Source organism: Canis lupus, chromosome 24 (assembly GCF_048164855.1).
Source record: "Canis lupus baileyi chromosome 24, mCanLup2.hap1, whole genome shotgun sequence".
Classification (NCBI taxonomy): domain Eukaryota; kingdom Metazoa; phylum Chordata; class Mammalia; order Carnivora; family Canidae; genus Canis; species Canis lupus.
In genome coordinates, this window is record NC_132861.1 from 3800287 (window position 1) to 3823469 (window position 23183).

A 23183-nucleotide genomic window follows, 5' to 3' on the forward strand; every position below is an offset into this window, starting at 1 on the left:
CCACACTCACCTGAGGCAGAGAAATCCTTTATTCTCAAAGACCTATTTGATTTTTGGCTGACTTTGTCAGACCTTGGGGCACAAACCTAGTGTTGACACCTCTATTGATGTCTGAACTAGTTACAAACAAAAGTGTCCATCAATCTTTAGGCACTACATTCATAAAGACTGGGAATGGGCGATGAGGGTTTGATATTATTGCTTCTTTGTTTTCATAACTTATGTTCTTCTAACGCTCACTTTATATGTATTCTCTTAACTTCTGAATACACGACTAAGAGTGTATCTGCCCTTAACTCCTCTTTTTAAATTTCTATCTGAATCTCCTTGTAGTTCTTCTTGTATTTTTCTTGTCCTCTGTTTCTTCGTCTTTATTCTCACATCTCTCTTCTTCTGATTTGAATTTTTTCTTAAAAAATAACATTCAGTGAATCAAATACTTCTTGGACATTTACTACATTCAAAGCATTTTGCTGGTTCAACTACATTAAAAAGGTTAAAACTTAAGCTTGGCTTTTAAAATGGTTTGGCCCCTACTGGCTTTGTGTGGTGAGTGTGTGATGTGCGTATGATGCACATGCATGTGCACGTGTGTGCATGTGAGAAAGAGTGTGTGTTGTTGGCAATTTAGAAGGAATAAAAAAGGAAATTTCTAATCCTATGCTTACCCTATACTTTATGATCAACTCTTTGGAGATGTAAATTCCAGAATAAAAGGTAAGCACATATCACCTATATATCACCTATATAAGCACATATTCATTACTTATATAATGAAGTGTGGAAAAGTCTTTGGATCTAAAGCATTTATGGGGACATTTGGTTAAAATGAGGAGGAAACCAAATTGGAGATGCATGTACATGATACTTACACGTCATTTGGTTTCTGTGGGTGGTGGCCAGCATGATCATTCTTGTGCACACCAATGCCATAATATTCTATGGTAGGTTTACCAAGTGTACAGAACCAATTCATGCAATAAGGGCAATAGAATTTACAGTCATCATGTCTGCAATGCAGCCTCTGATTTGTGGCTTTTATTTATTTATTTACTCATGGGAAACACAGGGAGAGAGAGAAAGAGAGAGGCAGAGACACAGGCAGAGGGAGAAGCAGGCTCCGTGCAGGGAGCCCGACGTGGGACTCGATCCTGGGTCTCCAGGATTGGGCCCTGGGCCGAAGGCAGGTGTTAAACCGCTGAGCCACCCAGGCTGCCCTGATTTGTGGCTTTTAAATGTGTTTTCTCACAGTAATAAATACAGCCTAGACTTACCGACGATATGATAACAATTTCAGAAAAATTTGCATTCATCCAGAATGCTTTAATAGGAGCGAAGTATTTTAGTTTTGAAGTATTTTGTGTCATGCTGAGTTGAACCCTAGAGAACAATCAAAATAGCTGCTGTAGGAAACTGCTCACCATCAGCAGAGGGAGGATCTGTTTTCCGAGACCTCACGGTGACACTGGAAGACCTGGACAGGTCGGTGCCTGTTCTCCACACCCGCAATTCCACATAGCCGGCGCTCTCGTCCACCAGGTACTCGACATCACCAAAGTAGAAGACAGGTTCTGTTAGAAATGAAACAGTGTGCCTGAGGTTAATTTTTTTTTTTCCACATCAAGCCCAATGGACGAAATTCCAGAGAAGAGTTAGTTTCATTTTACTGACTCCCTTATATTGTATTTTCTCCTTTCAGAAGATAACATCTCTTTAATCTGTAGATTTATACAATTTTCAGGTCAAAAGGCCTCTGCTGAAAACCAAAAATACTTATGGCTAAGTGCCTACTGGAACATTCTCATACTGAGGATTCAGTTACTCTGTTCTCCATGTGCAGGATTACAAGGAACTCTAAATGTACTTCCTGTTAAGTTTAGCTGGTTAAATGACCCCCAAATGAAGCAAAACACACAGGCTGAAATGTTTTAAGTTTGGTAAGACTGCTCATTGTATTGTCTTTTACTGAGCCCTCATCCTACATTATGACATCTTCTCATCCGTTTACATTTGGCCTTAATCCAGTGTATCTGGATCTATGATAATCACTGCACAAATAACACCTATTGGCATAACTAGACTAAATATGTATGATTACCAGTCCTGAAGACTCTAAAGAGACCTGGACATGATTGCAGGTTACCTGTAGAGTTCTAGGGTGCCCTATACCAACTGAGGTTCCCCTAGAGAAATACACTCATACCAAGGGATTTGTCTTAAACATGTAAGAAAAAAATGTGACTTAGGTCATTAAGGTAGGACACATGCTTTGGAGACTCTGTATTTTTCTCCTGTATTGGTGATGAATTGACCTAATTATTATCACTCTGATTCTACCCGTGACTGACAGTTTACCTTGTAAAAAAAGTCTGAGGGGTAGCAGTTAGTTGAATAACGGTGGACACTCAGTGATAATTTATGAGCTTACTTATTAAAAAAACTCACTTTGAAATACTTACAGCCCATAAGAAAGTGTAGAAATAATACTAAGAGTATATTTTTACCCACTGTGAGCTTATTTTATGACCAAACTTTGACAAAGATAAGTTAATTTGAGTGTATATTTTTACTCACTGTGAGCTTATTTTATAACCAAACTTTGACAAAGATAAGTTAATTTGAGTGTAGACACAGAATAATAGCTCTTTGAATTGAGAGGTTTTAGTCATCTGTGTCTGGTTTCACAAGACTCAAAAGGACTGAGTCTCAAAGGTCATATAGTTCAGCACTGCTCTTAAGACACAATACCCTTAAAGAGATGACCATCATGTTTCAGAGTATCCAACTGAATTACTTAAACACACAAAACACACAAAAATCAAGCAAAACCCTACAATCATGGCTTATAACCAAAGGCAATTTCATTCTGTGCACTGTTTAAATTGAGCATAAATAAGTTCTTTATTTTTCTGTCCAAACAAATTACCTTTATTAAAACTAGATAGTTACATTTTCTTTGTTTTTTTTTTCATGGGCAGGGGAGCATAATAAAAAGCATGTAGTTCCTCTGAACTCTTGAATCATACAAAGCCAATCTTGAAATTTTTGTCTGCATATTTTGGTTCACGGGGTGATGAATCTGGCAGGGCATATCTCACCCCTTTCTTATCCTTTCAACTTGGACGGTGTGAGGGCAAGTGAGTGTGTGTGTACAGATGGAGGTGTTAGCTTATTAACCTTAGTTAGGTAGACCTCAAATACAAGCCAATAAATTCCTTACATTTCTCACACCTAAATAGGTGGCAGAGGTGAAGACAGAACTTTAGAAATGCTTATTCTGACCAGATGCCCAAACCAGGCACATCTTTATGTTTTTTCAAAGGCTTTTAACATTATTATGCAGGCTTGCTCATTGATATCCAAGGTGATCTCTATCTCTTCACATTGCTCGCAAACCATAGCATCATACATATTAGGTTTCTGAATTACGGGACAGAGCCATGAAATGAGGTGAGGGGGGCACCTCTATAATAACAGCACCTCCCATCTTCCGGTCTCCCTCCTCCTCACAGATATGTAGTAATAATGGGATAGGTTAAGACACATAAGGGAATATGGCTGTTAAGCACCAAATGGGCTACATATCAGAGGCAAACTGATACAAAACATGTGTGTATTCAGATACATTCTGTAAATAATACATCAAATATTTTTATGTTATAGTTTAATGTGTACTTCATATAAGGAAAAATTAAGAGTCCTATGTAGTACCCGGAAAATTATCCAACTTGTCAATCAGTATAAAGAGTAATGATAATAGGTCCCATATTAGAAGATGAGCTATGTATCTGACATATATGCTTTATATGTACGTGTGGTATGTGTGGAGTGTGTGTTGGGGGGGCGGTATGGTGTGTGTGGCAGAGTGGGGTGAGAAAGAGAGGAGGAGAGAGAGAAATGTGAGGGTCTGGCACTTCCATAATTGCTTACTATACGGTATGTTGTTACCTCCAGCAGAAAGAAAGGGGAAATGGAAGAAAGGGTTTAATCCTAAATGTCTCAATTTTACTATAGCAGCCAATAGAAGGTATTAGAAAAGATATTTATTTCCTTAAAATTAATTTTTTGAAAATCAGTGGATTTACTTACGGGATTCCTCTCCCTCTCTGGGCTTCACTGATGACAACTGGAAAATCGATCTATTAATCAACTGTAATCATTTCCGTTAAAATACAGAGTGATTAATGTAAGCTTAAAATACAATAGTTTGTTTTTAAGAGAACAATTCTTTTTTTTTTTTAAAGATTTTATTTATTTATTCATGAGAGACAGAGAGAGAGAGAGAGAGAGGGGGGCAGACTCACAGGCAGAGGGAGAAGCAGGCCCCATGCAGGGAGCCCAATGTGGGACTTGATCTTGGGTCTCCAGGATCACACCCTGGGCGGAAGGCAGGCGCTAAACCGCTGAGCCACCCGGGCTGCCCTAAGAGAACAATTCTTGTCGTTTCTTAGGATATGAATAAAAATGAGTGGCTAGACATTAATATCTCTCTATCTTTTCAGTATGGTTGAATGAGAACTGAAAAGAATAATCATTATTACTTCAGTTTCTCAATACCTTGTCAAAAATCTCCACAACTTAAATATTGTGTCTAATTGTTACCATTTGGACAGAATCTCATGTAATATAAATGAGTTAAAAATCCTGCAAGCAATGAACTGAGTTATAATCACTCAAGATAAATGGCAAGATGCTCCTGGAACATTTTACCGTAGGTAATAAGCAAGTAAAAAGAAGCAAAGGTTAAATAAACCAAGACTGCCAACAGCTGAAGAATACCTACGCAGAACCCAAAAGAACTGCTTGTTGTGGGAAATTGTTATAATTTATGAGAAGATTTTATCTCCCTTCTCTTCTAGAACATGTTTGTTTGTTTTGTCTAGGAGCTTGGTTTCTCTTAAAAGTTAACTGCGGACCATTGTCTATTAGTTTTGTAAAGACTCACAGTACAACTTCAAGTACTTTAGAAAAAGCCTATTTATTCTGTAATCTCATCTCAAATAGGCACTGTGCTGTGTAAGCCCATCGTCTTAGTGGAGAAAACCGACAGTGGCTGATACTACCTGGAATGAGAGAAGACTCTAATAAAGCCACGAATTCCATGGCCTTCTCCACAAAATATAAAACAGTTATTCCTTGCCATTCCAGGGCCCATTACGTTTGCCATTCCAGGGCCCATGTACGTTTATTCCCTCTGCGGAAGAAGGATACGTCATATCCAAATAGTGTGCACGAGAGCAGTGTAGGGGAGGTTTTAATTTAGCCTAGTGAAATAGCACGAGAGCTATAGGGGAAGTTCAAATATTCTCCTATCCTTGGCGGTGTTACACTTTGGGGTAAAGGGCACAGAGGAAGGTATTGACTACAGACAAGTTTATGTTAGCTCATTAAACAATAACATGCTTGTAAAGAATTTACCTTAAAAAAATTAACACACTTTTCAGGGTTGGGGATACCTTCACCACAAACAGCCAGGATGGGATTGTGTCTGTTCGTTATATATGTGATTGATGAGGAGGCTTGGCCTGCCACATAAGACACACACCAGCAACAAAGACAAAGGGAAAATAACTTGAGTTTCCCCACAGGGAGAAAGTAAACTTTTTTTTTCTAAGTCTGTGGTGTCTAGATTGATGTTTACAATTACATTGTGTCTCATGAGATGAAAGAAGTAGGTGCCAGTAGTAATTGCTATCTGGAGCCAAATCTTATTTACTCACATGTCCACAGACCATCAGTCAAGCGAGCTTTGTGGTTCTAACATGTTGGCTAAGAACAGAATGAAATACAAGATTTCATGCTGTCTTTTGGCTTAGTGCTGAAAAGATTACAAAGAAACCTCCCTAAATTATTTCCAACTCAGGTCTCTCTTCTGAGTTCTGGACCTAGATAACTAAGCAGCCTACTCAACCCTGTGAGGCTTCCACACAAACTTCTTCCAAACGGAGTCAGTAGAGTCCCCTCAACTGCCCACTCCTGGTTTCTCTTGGGCTCACAAGTGCCACTTCCCTAGATTCAGCCAGTACACTTGCCATTTTAATTCCCCCAACAGCCACTCAGCCACGCTCTTAACTAAAAAGGTCATTCCTCAAAGCAAACTTCATCATGGTAATCCAGCTACAGAAAACCTGCCAGTGTTCCTCACTGTTCTTAGATTGTTCACAAATTCCTTAACAGGGCAGCCCCAGTGGCGCAGCGGTTTAGCGCCGCCTGCAGCCCAGGGTGTGATCCTGGAGACCCCGGGATCGAGTCCCACATCGGGCTCCCTGCATGGAGCCTGCTTCTCCCTCTGCCTGTGTCTCTGTCTCTCTCTCTAGCTGTGTCTCTATGAATAAATAAATAAAATCTTTAAAAAAAAAAAAAAAAAACACAACAAATTCCTTAACATGATATTCAATACATCAGAGCCTCTGGTCTCACTAAGTCTCATTTTAGGCCCCCTTTTACTCAGTAGTCTAGTGTCTTGAATGTCTTAACTGTGTCACTTCTAATCTTTGCTATACCACCCCTGTAGTTTTCCACACTCCTTTCCTCCTCCTCCTCACAGGGATAACCCTTGCTCCTTCCAGACTTCTGTCTAGAAGCTACTTGTGCTGGGAAGCACCCTGTCTTCCCCAGCAAAGCCCCCACTCTCTCCACAGGTGGGGTCTCCGAGTTTTCTAAGGAGAGGAATTAAGCCTCCTTTATTCACTGGTGTTTCTCCAATGCTTAATGTAATGAATACATGGCAGTAGGTGCTCAATTGATATTGCAGAATGAATGAACATCAATACAATAGGATTATTTGTTTTCAGGACAAATGAATAAATACATCTTTGTGGTGGGTGAGTTAGAGGAGTATACTTTTGGGGCACCTGAGGCTCAGTCCGTTAAGTGTCCGACTCTTAATTTCGGCTCAAGTCATCATCTCAGGGTCATAGAATCAAGCCAACCTCTGGCTCCTCACTCAGTGAGGAATCTGCTTGAGATTCTCTCTCTCTCATCTCTCCCTCTCCCTCTGCCTCTCCCCCCTCTCTGTTGGTCTCTCCCTCTCAAATAAATCAATACATTTTTAAAGAAGACTCCACTCTTAGCATCAGGTAGTGGGAGAAGCTTCTGAAGGAGGAGCAAGTGGTTGTCCTTGGAGTAAAATGACTTCAGAGGGCTGCCTTTTAGATCTGGAGGGAGTCCAAGGGGAAAGGGGACTGAATCACAGTGAACTCAAAGAAAATAGGTTCTTTTTCTTTTTCAATCCTCTGTTCCGAGTTGGATGTGCATCAGAATCACCAAAGATTTAAAAACTGAATTGATGCTAGGCCTCACCTCCCATTTATGGAATCAGAATTTCCAGCAGCTGCCCCAGAGGCAAGAACATTTTTCTATTTTGTTTTTTGTTTTTTTAATGAAAAATGTTTTTTAGAGTAGTTTTCTGTTCACAGCAAAATTGAGCAAAAGGAAAAGAGATTTCCCATAGACCCCCAATCCCCTCCCACACTGCACCAGTGTTTTAAAACACCTGTACAGGTGTCAGCAATCTGCATGCATGTTTTAGCTCATGTGCATGTCTTTACCAAATCATGACTACTTGCTGGATATCACACTGATTGTTTTGATTCAGGATCTCCATTCTCACGATAACCTTATGAGGTATGTACTGTGTTATCTTGTTTTCACAGAGAAGGAAACTAAGGATTAAGGAGGTTAAGAGACTTGTCCAAACTCACACATGAGGGAAATGGTGGACACCCAGACAAAGCCCGAGTGCTTAACTGAGCTAACGTTAAAATGCAAGAGAGGGGGCTACCTGGGTGGCTCAGTGGTTGAGCGTCTGCCTTCAGCTCAGGATATGGTCCCGGGGTCCTGGGATCAAGTCCCACATCAGATTCCCCACAGGGAGCCTGCTTCTCCCTCTGCCTATGTCTCTTCCTCTCTCTGTGTGTCTCTCATGAATAAATAAATAAAATCTTAAAAAAAAATGAAGGCAAGAGAGGAATCATAAGACAAAAGGTTTTCAAATACCAGGTGTTGTATAGAAGTGTTGAATCACTACACTGTACACCTAAAACTAATATAATATTGACATCTGCTTAAAGGCAGCTTTGTGATTTTATATCTTACATTCTCTAATCTAGCAGCAATAATGAAAAATTGAAGGTAATATGCCATTTCTTTTTGGTAGCTTTGATAATTTTCTCCTTTAATGTTAACATACTTGATAAGGAAAGGTAGAGCTATGCTCAAAACAAGATAAACATCTCTGTGAACTAAAAAGGTAAGAACATCATAGTGGTGAGTGGAGCCAAAGTGAATGGTTCTACTCGTCTCTGAAGTCTGGAGACAGGCTGTAAATCAACATTTGAGTCATAGAGACCAAATGAAAACATAATTCCAAAGTGAGGGCAAAAATACAGATATTTTCTGGCAGCAAAGATGAAGAGGTTTTACTCATCTACAGATGCACACTGAGAAACTGCTAGAAGCACAGAAAAAATAAAAAAATTCAAAAGGAAGAACTGTACCTGCAAGAAGAGAACCAATAAATAAAATATTCTGGCAAAACTATAGGCATAGGGATCCCTGGGTGGCGCAGCGGTTTGGCGCCTGCCTTTGGCCCAGGGCGCGATCCTGGAGACCCGGGATTGAATCCCACGTCGGGCTCCCGGTGCATGGAGCCTGCTTCTCCCTCTGCCTGTGTCTCTGCCTCTCTCTCTCTCTCTGTATGACTATCATAAATAAATAATAATAAAAAAATGTTTAAAAAAAAACTATAGGCATAAATAACAATCATAGTTGATATATTTAAATAGCAATATTAACTAAAGTCCAAATATGACTTAAAGCAAAATTGTTAATAATGAATAACTCTCTAAATAAAAAGTTCACAAGGTTTTTAATAATCTTGAACTTGTATTCAAATAGGTAAAGCAAAAATTGACATGATTACAGGAAAGTACTGATTATAATTATAGTGGGTTTTTTATTGCACAACTCTCAGAAAAATGATAGATGAGTTTGAACAATCTGTAGAAATATAAGAAAAGGCAACATAATCCTTGCCTCATGTATGTATGAATCTCTGCTCCTCAAAACAAAAGATTAGTATCCAAAATAAATTAAAACTCCTATAAATCTATATCAAAAATTCCTTTTTCTTTAAGGTTTTTTTTTGTTGTTGTTGCTGAGTTACAGACTGAGAGAGAGAGAGAGAATGCACGCAAGTGAGGAGAAGAAGGAGAGAGAGAATCATAAGCACAGAGCCTGACATGCGCTCAATCGCATGACTCTGAGATCATCACCTGAGTTGAAATAGAGTTGAACACTTAACTGACTGAGCCATCGAGGCACCCCTAGCAAAAATTCTAACAGCAAATGGAAATACTGGAGTTATATAAACATTCAAGTCTCAGAAGAGGAAACTTTCACCATCATATGTAAATAACCTTAAAATGAGACATTATTTAATATTCGTAAGATTGGAAAAACCTAAATGGTGCAACAGGATGAGAAAATAGACATTGTCAGATGCTACTGGTGGGAGTGCAAATAGATTCAATCACTTTAGAGAGATTTGGCAATATCTGATAAAATTAAAATTGTATATTCAGCATGACCCATCAATTCTACTTTTTGGTAGCTTCCTACAGAAATTCTGCACATGTATACTAAGAAACATTTACAAGTATGTTTAATGCAACATTATTTATACTTACTAAACAAGGGGAAAACACAAATGTCCACGAATAAGGGAATGGATAATTAAAACTCATCTAAATGGAATGACTAAGTTGTACACCTGAAACTAATGTAACATTGTGTGTCAATCATAACAAAACAAGACCAAAAAAAAAAAAAACACACCTCATATAAATGCATCAAAATAACAGATCTTGAAAACACCATGCCAATTTTTTAAAGAAAAAGCAAGTTGCAATAGATACATATCCAGTTCACCATCATTGCTGCTTTGGAGGACTATGGTAGTTGAATGATATCACAAGGGACTTCAACTTTATGAAAGCGTTTAATTCTTTTAAAAGATCTGAAGCAAATGAAAAATGGTAACTGCTAGTTTTAGATGGTGTGCACCTGATCCTATTTTTTTTTTACATTTTTGTAATAAAAAATTTTACATGGTCGTTATAGAATGGTATGCATACGATGATTCATTTTATTAAAATGTATGTGTACATTGTTAATGCATAGAAATAAGACAGAATATATGACAAGCTGCTAACTGGTTATTTCCCAGGGGTGGGATTATGAGGAAATTGACCTCCTTTGCTACACATTTCTTACATATATTAATTTGCGTTGTAATTATTTAAACCTAATTTTTTTTTCAAGTAGCATCTTACATTGTAAATAAAAACAAGGGGGAAAAATCTGATGAACTTTCTCCTATAAATAACATCTTCAAAAAATTAGTTTTAAATAATTTTGACTGGGCGTTTGCCTTTTCTTTCAAGATATACTTTAAATACGTAAACATACATTCTTAAGAATGACCTCATAGCTAGTTTTTAAAGAGCATTTTCAAAATTCTTGTTGAAAAATAAAGTTCAAATGTGTATTTAAGGGGAAAGCTTAGGAGTATGTATCAGTTTAAAGGCATGTTTTGACATTTCTTTTTCTTGCCAACTATAATTTTCTCAGAGAGAATAAAGAAAAGTCAGTACATGTCTAGAATGCTGATAATTTAGGGAATGAATCTTCCCAAGATTTCAGCTGAGAATACACGGTGAGACTTTCTCCAAAAGGATAATGTTATCAGAGATTTTACTGCCAATCTAGTTTCACCCCAAAACTCTGATTTTGTCTTACCCAGGGTCTCTATAAGTTTAAAATAACATTTAAATGTTGCGGTCATCAGAGTTTTCCACCATCTAGTAGCATTTGAAAGTTTTTCTGAATGTTCTTTATTCAACAAATGTTGTTGAGCATCGTGTTTTCTAGAACTGGTGTTGTGGGGTTCTTTTGAGAATATTTTATTTTTGTTTCTATCCAAAATGATACACTGCATAAACAGAAGGGGAAGGAAAAACTGGTCATGAGCCACTAAATGATTCATCAACCCAATGGGATGCAACTTAAAATTTCCTAAACATTACTCTTTATGCATGTCAATGTTTCCCAAAGGTGGTCACAAATCTGTACTGTCCCCGAGGGGTTTTTAAAATGTAAATTCCTGGGGTCTCACCTCAAATCAACAAAATAAAAAACCTCAAAAAAATTTAAACTGTTTCAGGTCAACAGCCTATCCAGTAGAAGTCTGAGAATCGCAATGTGTGTGTGTGGGTGGGGGGTGGGGGGGCAGTACAGAGACTGTGCCAGGCAACAGGTGCCATGGTGCAGAGGCTCTTCGCGTGTTCCAGTGTGCTGGAGGCAGCAGGACAGCATCTCAGAAAAGAAAATGTGAGCTTGCAGGCTGAGCAGGTTTTAATAGCAGTGAAAAGGACGGATGTCTCAGAAGGATTAGGAGCAGCCAAGGCCTGAGCATGCGTGCTGGGTTAAAAAGAGGTGAGGTTCCAGTATCTGGAGTTCCCCAGAGTGGAGAAGGTGAGGACCCAAGTTGAGGTGACAGCCAATGGCAACTGTGTGCATTCTTGCATTGGATGCCAAGAACTATCGAAAATGGGCCGTCATTGATCATTTTTAAGCAGAAGTGACACAACAGGAACTTGATTTGCAAAATGGGAACCAGGGTGGATTGAGGGAAGCAGGGCGAGGCTAGAGGCTGGAGAAGGGTTAGGGAACTACAGTGGAAGGAGGAGTTAGGAAGATCTTAAGATAGAATCTCAAAGTGGGAAAATTGAGAATTAGGCTTGGAGTTTCCAAAATAGAGGGGTGGTGCTTTGTGATCAATTAAATGTGGCAGGTGAAATGAAGTGGATGCCAAGGGATGTCCAGCTTGGTCAACGGGGTGGTTTTTTAATTGCGAAGGGTATTCATGTTGTCATTCATGGTGCTTTTGCCCACCGGTTGCTCTGTTCCATAATCATTCTCTCTACTTTCATTTGCTATCTTTCTTAGAACTCTTGGATGATGTCTCTGTGTCTCTCATGAATAAATAAATAAAATCTTGAAAAAAAAAAAAAAGAAGTCAGATGAGATGGGGCACCTGGGTGGCTCAGTGATTGATTGTCTGCTCAGGTCATCATCCTGGGGTCCTGGGATCAAGTCCCACCACAGACTCCCAGCAGGAAGCCTGCTTTTTCCTCTACGTCTCTGTGTCTCATGAATAAATAAATAAAATATTTTTTAAAAAACCCAGACGAGAGTATCCTCTAGACTTTCACAGAGATAATATATTTAATTAAACCTAACGTTACAAGTGGTTGGCTTGTCACAGGCTCTCGATAAACAGTAATCATTATTTTCATTATATAATACAGATACTTTCTATTCATATGTTTATTGTTAGATCTAAAACCTAATATAACGATAAGTGCTAGACAACTAAATGGTATGTACGTGAGAAAGGATATTTACTTACAGCAAGTGTGTGATAGGAGAAGATGTTATAGCCACACTGTGGAATACTATGTAGCCACCAAAGAGAATCCATAAGAGTTTAAAAGTGATGGCATAAAAAGCTTTTCATGAGGGACACGTGGGTGGCTCAGCCGTTGAGCATCTGCCTTCAGCTCGGGTTGTGATCCCAGACCCAGGGATCGAGTCCCACATCAGGCTTCCTACGAGAAGCCTGCTTCTCCCTGTCTGTGTCTCTCATGAACACTTAAAATCTTTTCTAAAAAAAGATTTTCATGATATATTGCCCTGGGAAATAAATACAGCATGAGCTCATATGTATAATATGATCATATAGTAATAACAAATATGTAGTATTTTCCAGGCCTCTGAACTGCTCTAATACATATATCTCATTCAATCCTCCTAACTACCCTTTGAAGTAGGTACTATTACCATCTCTACTTTATTGATGATAACTACTGATGAAGTCCAGACATTTAAGATCAATAGCCAATACATGGAAAGGAAACCAGACCATCTGCCTCTAGAATATGTGCTAGTTGAGACTTCACACAGCAATAATTACCTCTAATCAAAGTGAAAATAAATATGTGCATTTGAGTGTGTATATAAAAAAATCCACTCATCACACTCAAGTGACCTCAAGGAAGAGGTATGGGTTTGGTGTAGAAGATAATCAGACTCTCACCATCTAGTTGATATACCTCTTTTTAGTACTCATGAATAGTTTTGTGATAAAAATATTAATACTAAATGAGGATTAATCCGCATAACATACCTCCTTTAAATACAGCTGCAAAATATGATTAAAGAAAAAATATTAGAGAGCAAAAAGTCTTCCCTTTCCTGTTAAAATTTTTAAGACAGGGGCACCTGGGTGGCTCAGTCAGTTAAGCATCTGCCTTCTGCTCAGGTCATGATCCTGAGGTCGTGGGATCGAGCCCTGAGTTCGGGTTTCTGCTCAGCAGGGAGTCTGCTTCTCCTTCTCCCTCTGCCCCTCCCTCTGCTTATGCTCTCTTTCTCTCTCTCTGGCATATATCTCTAACTATATATCTATATCTGTATCTACGTATCTTTATCTGTATATCTTTAAGACTTTTTTTTTTACCCCTAACAGGTTCTGGCATTTTTACCGACTTGCTGTGATATTTCACAGTGCTGTGGATGTGTACACTCTCTCAGGAACTGAGAGAGTTATTTCGCCTTCAAAGAAACCATTATCTCCGTATCCCAAGGCCCTGAAAAATTTGTCTTTCCTTTCTTCTATGTAACCCACTCCCAGTGGACAGCTGTCAAGACAGTCCTGCCTCTGACACTTCTCCCACTGCACTTGACACGCTATATTCAAATGACTCATCCACTCATTTGTGTTCCTCATTAGATCTTCCCAAAGGCAGAAATCATGTATTGTTCATCTGTAAACTCTAATGAGAAGCATGTAGACTGGCATAGAAGGGGGTCATCAAGAAATGTGTGGAGACACAAGCGAAGATTGATAATTGCTTCCAGAGTTTCTAATCAAAAGTAATTATTGTGGCTCCAGAGCTCATCTTGTGAGTGAGAATACACCAATTAATATTATGGTTAATGTCATAGTAATATTACAATATAATTGCCACATTGACAGAGTGTGTGCCTCTGCAAGCCACATAAGAATGTCTAGAATTATTTTCCCTCTTTCTCTGAAAACAAGTATCTGGAAAGGTGAACATTTTCAGAACATTTTCTTTAAAGATGTGTAACGAGAGTCTCCTTGAGTGACAAGACAGGAACACAACAGTCTATGTAAGAGAAAACTAAAATATTAGAACTCAGCTGTGAGATATTCTTCATCAAAAAAATCATCATAGAAGGGAAAGGAAATGAGGTATCACTCTATGCTTAACCCCCCCCCATACCCTTAAAATTGTTACTGCTCCAAAAACCACTGATCAAAAGGCATACTTGTACATTTTCATTCCTACTGACTAATCTTTCTAAGTAAGATTTCAGAATCAATGGAGACTCTGACATCAGGGTGATTTATGTGGGAATCCCAACAGCTGAACGAAGAAAGATTATGACCACCAGTGTCACACAATCTGTGTGAGTTCTCAGGAATAAAAGCATGTGGTTAACACTTGAATAATAAATAATCTTGACCATAGACTGCTCAACAATTGACACTTGAAACATGCCTGCAGGCGGCAGAGGAGGAGACTCCAGAAAAAATAGCTGAGAGGAAAAAATAGCTCCATTTCAAGCTGAGAGGAATGTGCTCCTTTTTTTATAAGAATCCTTCTTCCTTATTCCTCCTTGTGAGTGCTACACAGTAGCAGCTTTGCCTTTGCCCCATAGCTTCTAGCATAGTAGGTGAAGAGGAGACTCCAGAGTCTTCCATCCTTTTGTGTTTCAGTGGGGAAAAAACACACCCAACTGTTCCACGGGCCATGGGTAGGCACTTCTGAAACATATGACATTGGGGAAGTCAACCTCTTTGGTTCTTGGATTTCTGGTCTCCAATATGAAGATAATCCAGTTGGGTCTGTGTGAAGTCACAGCACCAAGCTTTCAGGTCCATGCACATTCTTCTTGCCCTTGGAGACTGGTGTTTTCCTTGGCAGCAATTTCTCTCATTTAGCATTCACAGAACCTGTTTGTGCTTAATTCCTGCATCCTTTATTGAAAAGAAGGTAGTTGCTTCTTCTCAAGGAAAGGAATGGTTAGAAGACCATTCCTGCCTCAGAAATGATTTGCAAACTAAAAGATAAACCCTAAACCAAGATGGTAAAAATGTAGACATGATTTCTCCTATGACTGATTACATTCAGGTAAAATGTGCTCAGTAACATATAGGACTCCTAAGAAACCACCTTGTTTTATCATTCAGACTTGTGTTTTGGTTTTAATTTATAAAGAATCAAAAAACTAATTTTTTAAAAAAGTAAAATTAAAAAATAAAGCCATAGGGGCAACTGGGTGGCTCAGTCTGTTGAGCGTCCAACTCTTGATTTCAGCTCACGTCATGATCTCAGGGTCATGAGCATAAAGCCTGTGTCGGGCTCCGTGCTCAGTGGGTAGTCTGCTTAGGATTCTCTCTCTCCCTCTCCCTCTGCCCCTCCCCCATTCATGCTTGCTCGCACTCTCTTTCTAAATAAAGAAAGAAAGAAAGCCACATCCCCTCCTAGCGTATCTCTCCACACATCCTGAGTTGGGATGGAGGAACAGTCATGGCTGAGATATGTGACCTTAGTGGTTAAAGGGCAGCTCAGAGAGGAGGTCAGTAATGGAATCGGGCAGCTAAATAAATGGTTTTTATGGAGAAACTTAAAAGCCAATTCAAGGCTATTAGGGTTCAGATAAATATAGTGTCACTTAGAAGCTGTTGAGCATCTATAATCTAACAGCTAAATAGAAACTGGAGCAGATAGAGTTGTCCAGAGCAATGGCAATGCTTCTTTGCAACCTTTAGGTGGGAGACTAACCATTGGTTGTCAGAGATGGACTTCAGAGAATTCAAGTGAGCTGAAAGGTACACATTTTTTCTTAAAATGTACACATTTTGTTCTTATTTTAGCATTTTGTAAACACATGAAATGTATTTTTTTTAATAAATAGAGCTGTATTCTCTTTTGGCTTTTTTTCATATTATAAAAAGTAGTAAATAATGGTAAGACTATTAAAGGTAGCCCTGGTCAGTCTGCTCTCTCTAGGCATTCATCCAGTCATCTATTACATATTTACTGAACACCTATTATGGACTAAACGCCATGCTCCATGCTGGCCATACTGATGGAGACACAGCCCTTGTCTTTGAAGAGTTTCTGGTCCCATAATTGAAACAGAAGGTCAGTTGCACTGTTGTCTTGACAAGAAGAATAAGGCTAGCTAAACATACGGGTGTTCTAAGTACTTTACATATACTCACTTACTGATTCTTCATTACAGCCCTGTGAGATAGGTGTGATCCTGAGAAAATTGAGTACTGACAGGTGATCTATCTCCTAAGACAGAGCCAGGATTAGACACCAGGAAGCATGGCTTCTCAAGCAGATAGTCTCCATGCATGAAGCAATTCTAGTTATGCTACCTGGTTTTGCTAATTACTGATGTTACAAATTATATCCATCTCCTTGCTCATTCTTCCCATCTTAAAATTACCATAAATAATCTTTCCCTCAATACTGCCACACCATAGTTCCATAGTTCATAGCCAGAAGCACCACTATTTGATCTGAGAGTTTTTCCTTTCTTCCTTTCCCTTGAATAATAACTTAAGAGACTATCCATTATCTTTAACTTTTCAGCTCCCATTAACACTGAAATTGTTGGTACATGGCTTCATCCTCCAAAGCATCCAGTAATCTTCTCTCCAAGTTGACCGGTGCCCTAGTCCTTGCTAAATCCAACTGCCTATTGGGCATCTGTGTTCCTTCTTCTCTCTGTAGAATTTAAAGCCATGGACCATACTTGTCTTCTCTTCCTGAATCTCTTTATCCTCTTCCTTCTGTAATACCACTCTCCTCTGGTTATTCTCTCATCTTTCCCCTGTTCCTTAATTGTGGGTGTTTTTCTTTTAAAGGACTAAAATAAGAAAATGGCCATTAGGTGTTCAACACATTACCTACACAGTAAGTACAAGTTAGTGCTAGTCAGTCATTATTCTTATTAGTAGCTGGATTTTGAGGCATTGATGGGAGTTAGCCAGGTAAAGCATGAGGAGGTGGAGGGGGAGGATGTCCCAAGCAGAAGCAGCCCACAGAGCTTCACCTGTTTAGGCAGAGCATTTAGTATGAATGGTACACTGCCCAGGGTGAGGAGGTGGGGGCGGGGTGGTAAGGAGAGAAACAGAAAGTAATGGCCAGGCCATACAGGACCTTGTGTGCTAAGCTAAGACGTTAGAACCTTAGCCTAGAAGTTGTCATGGAGAGGTAGGGTCAGTTTGTTTTCTTTTAATAGAGAAAGAGAGAGAGTGAGTGTGCCAGTGTGTGTGGGGGGGAGGGGCAGAACGAGAGGGAGATAGAGAATTTTAAGCAGGCTCCACACTCAGTGCAGAGTCCTATCAGGCTCCACCTTACCACCCTGAGGATCATGACCTGAGCCGAAACCAAGAGTCAGACATTTCACCCGCTGAGCCATCCAGGTGCCTAAGGTGTGCTCCGTTTTAAGAAGGGAGGGCGTGATAAAATAAGCATTTAGGGGGTCTGGAGGATGGATAGGCTAGGGGTGGGCAGATTGGAAGCAGGGAGACAAGTTCATAGCAACTGCAGGAATCTGGGCAAAGTATGAAGCTGGCTGAACAAAGTGGCTGGCTGTTCAGCTGAGGAAGACAGTAAGGATACGGTGTTCAAAGATAAAGGAGGCAGAGTTAGGGATTTGGGGTGGGGGTGAGAGGAAGGAGTCTAGCACTGGTAGAAATGCTTATCAAGATTAGGAGCACAGGAGAAAAACCAGGAGGTAAGAACTACCTCCCTACTCGTTTGTGTTTTCCTGATTTGCTTTGATTTCTTTCGGAGGTTGAGTCACCAGACCCAGGGTAACTAGTGTGCCTCTAATACTTTTCCCTTACTGTTTCAAAGGAAAAGAAGATGACTCCATGCAGAAGTAAATTATTGGGTTTTCCATAATTACAACACAAGGGTTTGTCAGTTTCTCTCTTCACAGAAATGTCAAGGGATGCAATGTTTTGAACAAAGTAAAGAAGGTCTCCTCAGAGAATTAATCACACATCTTCTCCTGCTAATAGTTTATTTGTCCCCTGAGTACATTGAGCTGGATCCAGTAACAGTGGTATTTAGACATACCGACATTTTAAAGAACTTCAAAATATGCATTCTGGATCAGTGTCCGTTAAAACACGCTCGTTAGATTCAGTGGGAAGACGGTGATCCTCTGGGAAGAGGGTATAAATTCTGTGTCTCTTTCAGCCCCGATGCATAGTGTAGATAGCATTTCATCTGTTCACTGAGCTATATACACACCTTGCACCCTCAACCTGCAAGGTGTAATATCAGCCAACCATTAGCCATATGGTATGGTATTAGCCATACCATTTACCACTGGATCTCATATTTCTAGGATATCCCCTTGCAGCAGGGAGAATGTGAAGTTCTCTCTGGCCTTGGCTTTTCCAAGCTTTCTCTGGCAATGAGTGTGGTCTTGAAAAGTATCCCTCTGAATAAATGTGATTCTTGAAGAGGAGGAGGTGGAGGCGGAGGAGAAGGAGGAGGACGAGGAGGAAGAGGAAGAGGAGAAGGAGGAGGAGGAGGAGGCAAGAATGAGCTTCTTGTTGATATTTTCAGCCCAAAGCTTTAGCTTTGTGATGTACTTCCTGGGAGTGTGACACAGGCTGTTTGTGAAACACCCTCAGGGAAATTGAAACAGATATATTGCAGCCTGAGGGGGTGTAAAAAGAGAGCTCTTTTTCTCTCACAATGCCTATATTCTGACTATTCAGACTTTTTAAAACGAGCTAATAATGCTCTACCTACCATTTAATTTATTTTCATAGGACTGTGTTTAAACTCGGAGACTGCTGATCTTGTCCTGTGACTTGGCTCATTCCCAAATGTGTGGTTGTCTTCACAATGGAGAGATTGTCACAGCCTAAGGGGACATGTGATAATGCACATCAATTTGGCAGCTGCCAACTCGCCTGTCTTCTCAGGTCTTTGTGTGGAGGAGACCTAGCCTTTCCGGAACCGAGGCCACACTGGATGCTCCTTTGAAAGCTCCCATTACACGGGGAGCCCAGTCTTACCATTTGCCATGTTGGATCTGTTTGTCCCCATACATTGGGCCTGTCTTGTTTACCACCGTGTCCTCAGTGCTTTAGGGAGCACCCAGCAGTTAGTAAGGTGTGATAAATATGTAAAAGTGAGGACAGGACATATCTTCTGTTGCTTTTACCCTAGGACAGCATCTGGCATGTTAGAGATGCTCAGCAAATATTTAAAATAAATACGTGTATGAACATATATGATGCAAATGTGTGTTTCACTATGACAGGATGAGGACCATTTTGTCAGAGAAAGGATGAAGAAGGTATTTATTTCCCTTGACGTGTGAAGGGAAATTTTTAGTTGTAATTTTAAGTGCTTCAAATAAATGGCCTAAAGAAAAGAGGTAGTTTTGGTTTTGCTATCTTTTATATTCCCAAGATAGATCATTATTGTGGTTACTTGATATAATAGTGATATAGTTCACTAGCTTTATCAGATAATATTACCATGTTCTTTACCAGGCAATCTTGTCTAGGTCAGCAGTAAGATTCTTTGCATCATTTAAGGGAAGATTTAAGGCTAATTACAAGAAAGGTATGTATAAGATTTATAAACTAGGAATAAAGGGAGAAAAAAGATCCAAATGTCTGCTCCAGTTAGAACGAACACCTGCTTCTTAGGGAGTTCATCAAACCTATCTGTATTGGGGCACCTGGGTGCTAAGTGGTTGAGTGTCTGCCTTTGGCTCAGGGCGTGACCCCAGGGTCCTGGGATCGAGTCCTGCATCGGGCTCCCTGCATGGAGCCTGCTTCTTCCTCTGCCTGTGTCTCTGCCTCTGTGTGTGTGTATATGTGTGTGTGTGTGTGTGTGTGTGTGTGTGTGTGTGTGTGTGTGTGATGAATTAATAAAACCTTAAAAAATAAAAACAAAACCTATCTGTACCCTGTGAAAGATCACACATATCCATAAAGAGAAAGGAGGTACACAGAGAATGTGGTGACCCGGTAAAGAGCCCTAATTCCAGGAGAATTGCTTCTGGTTGGTGGCAGGTTTTATAAGGAAACAAATGAACAAGATTTACATTTCTACAGTGACCAATGAACTAGTAGAACAACGGTGTCAGAAAATAGTACATATATTCTAAAAATTTTTTCTTACTTTTTCCTTCTAATACCATAAAAGGAGATACTGTTGTCCATTTAAAAATGGAATTTATGAAGTGTGTTTTCCACAACAGACCACAGGTACATATGCCTTGTCTGGACTTAGTGAATAAATCATCATGCCTCTGTGAGTTCACTGTAGTATTTCATAGACTCTGGCCTCGCCTTACATCACAGGACGTGAAGGTCAAGTCTTTGAAGTTCTGCCTTTGGCCAAGTTGTAGCTTTGAGCTTATTGGCATTTTCTTTGTGCGTTATGATTTCAGTAAGAGGAGGCACTAGACCTCTGTATCTGGCAAATAATTGGCAATTTCTGATGGTAATAATAGCATTTATTAAGGGATCTTTTGTAATTTCAACCTCTCGTGTTGTTATTGTTTTTATTGTAATATCTTTTAGTAATTTTAACCTCACAAAAATCTGAAGTCTAGTATGTGAAAAGCCACTTTTCAGATTTATGTGATTTTTAGCACATAAAGATGTGACTGAGATCTGAGGTTTCTACAAACGGTTAGTGATCTACTTCCAGGGTTTCAGTGATAATAAATCAGCAATATTTATCCTTTGATGTCTACAAGATGGTATTACATGGCCAGCACCCACTCTCCTGTGTGGAAGAGATGAGAGGCATTTAATGTTACTGTGAAAAATACAAAACAAACAAAAGACAGCATTCATTCATTCATAAGGACTTGACTAAGAGAGCCCAAACCCGATCCTTCAGAAGTGGGCAGATTGCTAAATGATGGAGAAAAAGCAGTGCTGGGGCATCAGGGTGGCTCAGGGATTGAGCGTCTGCCTTTGGCTCAGGTCGTGATCCCAGGGTCCTGGGATCGAGTCCCACATCGGGCTCCCTACAGGGAGCCAGCCTCTGCCTCTGCCTGTGTCTCTGCCTCTCTCTGTGTGTCTCTCACAAATAAATAAATAAATAAATAAATAAATAAATAAATAAATAAATAAATAAATTTTTATTAAAAAAAGAGCAATGCTGTTCCTCATCAAGTTGAAGTACCAGAAGGCACTACTATGGTTTCCTAATGATCCTTGGAATTAAAATTGGTAAAATGTGAACCTGAATAGTTTATATACAAAGTTCACGCCTAAAGCCTGTACTGTCAGCATTTCAATTATTCTAGGATTCTCAGGTGCTGTATACATACATATAAGAGTACATAGCTTGTTTCACCTTGTCATGTTCTCTATTAAGATACCTCTTACTATCTTTGAGTAGTACATGTAGAATCAGAAGGCAGTTGTGTATAGTCCATGAGGTGGGCAGCTGAATGGTCAGTGCCATGGTCCCTCCAGTCTGCCTAGCTAGATGCTTTCCAGCTATGTGACCCTGCGTAAGTCACCTAACCACTCACAAATGATCACATGGACGCATAATAAAACCTCACTTGTAGTTTGTGCATCTGTGTGTAAAACGAAATAATTCAAGCAAAAAGCTTAGCACACCTAAGAAGATGCTCATGTCAGTTATTATTATTTTATGACATCTATGCTATCTATGAAGCCCTAAGAAACAAAGACACGAGTTAATTTAGTATTGTGACCAGTATGGTCCTATTCAAGATCAAAATCTTAATGTCTTAGAACCACCTTAGCCAACCACATGCCTGCAGATTTACACCTCATGCAATTTAAGAGCTTATTTCTGGGCAGACTGGCCCTGTGTCCCGGCCTGATTCCCTGTGCTCACTTTCCTGTGAGCCACGAAGGCATTCTTCAATGTAAGTTATACAAAATGATTAGCTGGTCTCATAAAGAGCTCTGGAGCCTCTGCATCTTCTGGTAACAGTGGTGAATGTTTTCAGGTGCCTAGCAGGAGAGATTCAAGTGGCTGCTTGCCAAGTGTGTGTGTGTGTGTGCAGTCGAACCAAGCTCTCATGCCTTTCCTTCTGCGATCAACAGTTTTTAAAAGACTAAGGGAGTTCACAGCAGTATAGCAGCAAGGTCGTTTAGAACTACTGGCCAAAACCGGTTGAGTCAAATGTACTCCCATTGCTAATGAACTCCCTTTGGACTCTAGCTCATGTGCCTTATTTTAAAACATGCCCCTGCACCTCAGCCTACTGTGCAGCTGTTCCGTGCTTACAGCTGGCCTCTGGGCTCTGAGGCCAGCTGGGTTCAGAATTAGGTAGAGAGGACCAGGAATAGGGACCCGGAGGGTCCCCTCACTGGAAGTCTCACGTCTCGGGACCCTCCTAACTCAGATTTAGTGAATGACTCACTCATTCACATCCACAAATGCTCTTTTTCTTACTTTCTCCCACTCATGCATTTGTTAATAATGAATTAAGCCCGTAATTTCGCACACCTGCCAAAACCATTATAATTTTAAAAAACGATATGAAGTAACTTTTTATATAAAAGGGCTTAGGGATCCCTGGGTGGCGCAGCGGTTTAGCGCCTGCCTTTGGCCCAGGGCGTGATTCTGGAGACCCGGGATCGAATCCCACATCGGGCTCCCTGCATGGAGCCTGCTTCTCCCTCTGCCTGTGTCTCTGCCTCTCTCTGTGTGTGTGACTATCATAAATTTAAAAAAAATAAAAGGGCTTAAATTTAACTGAAAAGTTATATAAAATGAGGGAACTAAACCGCACCATTTTAAAGTTATTCTTTTTAAAGATTTATTGATTTATTTGGGGGGTGGGAAGGGGCAGAGGGAGAGAATCTTCAAGTAGACTCCCTGTGAGCTCAGGCCCAGATACGGGGCTCGATGCTGCAATCATGACCTGAGCCGAAGCCAAGAGGCAGATGCTTAACCAACTGAGCCACCCAGGAACCCCAATGTTAGTTATTTTAAAAAGAGGCAATATCTAAAACCAGTTTAAAAAAGGACCTA

At 39.9% G+C, this 23183-nt stretch overlaps 1 protein-coding gene across 1 annotated transcript in view; it reads right to left on the bottom strand.

Annotated features, from left to right (window-relative positions):
• Positions 1-23183, bottom strand: part of FREM2 (FRAS1 related extracellular matrix 2) — a 166135-nt gene that overhangs the window by 41333 nt on the left and 101619 nt on the right. The window contains exon 7 of the mRNA XM_072797284.1: positions 1422-1571. Within this exon, the coding sequence (XP_072653385.1) occupies positions 1422-1571 (150 nt within the window). The remainder of the gene's footprint in view (positions 1-1421; positions 1572-23183) is intronic.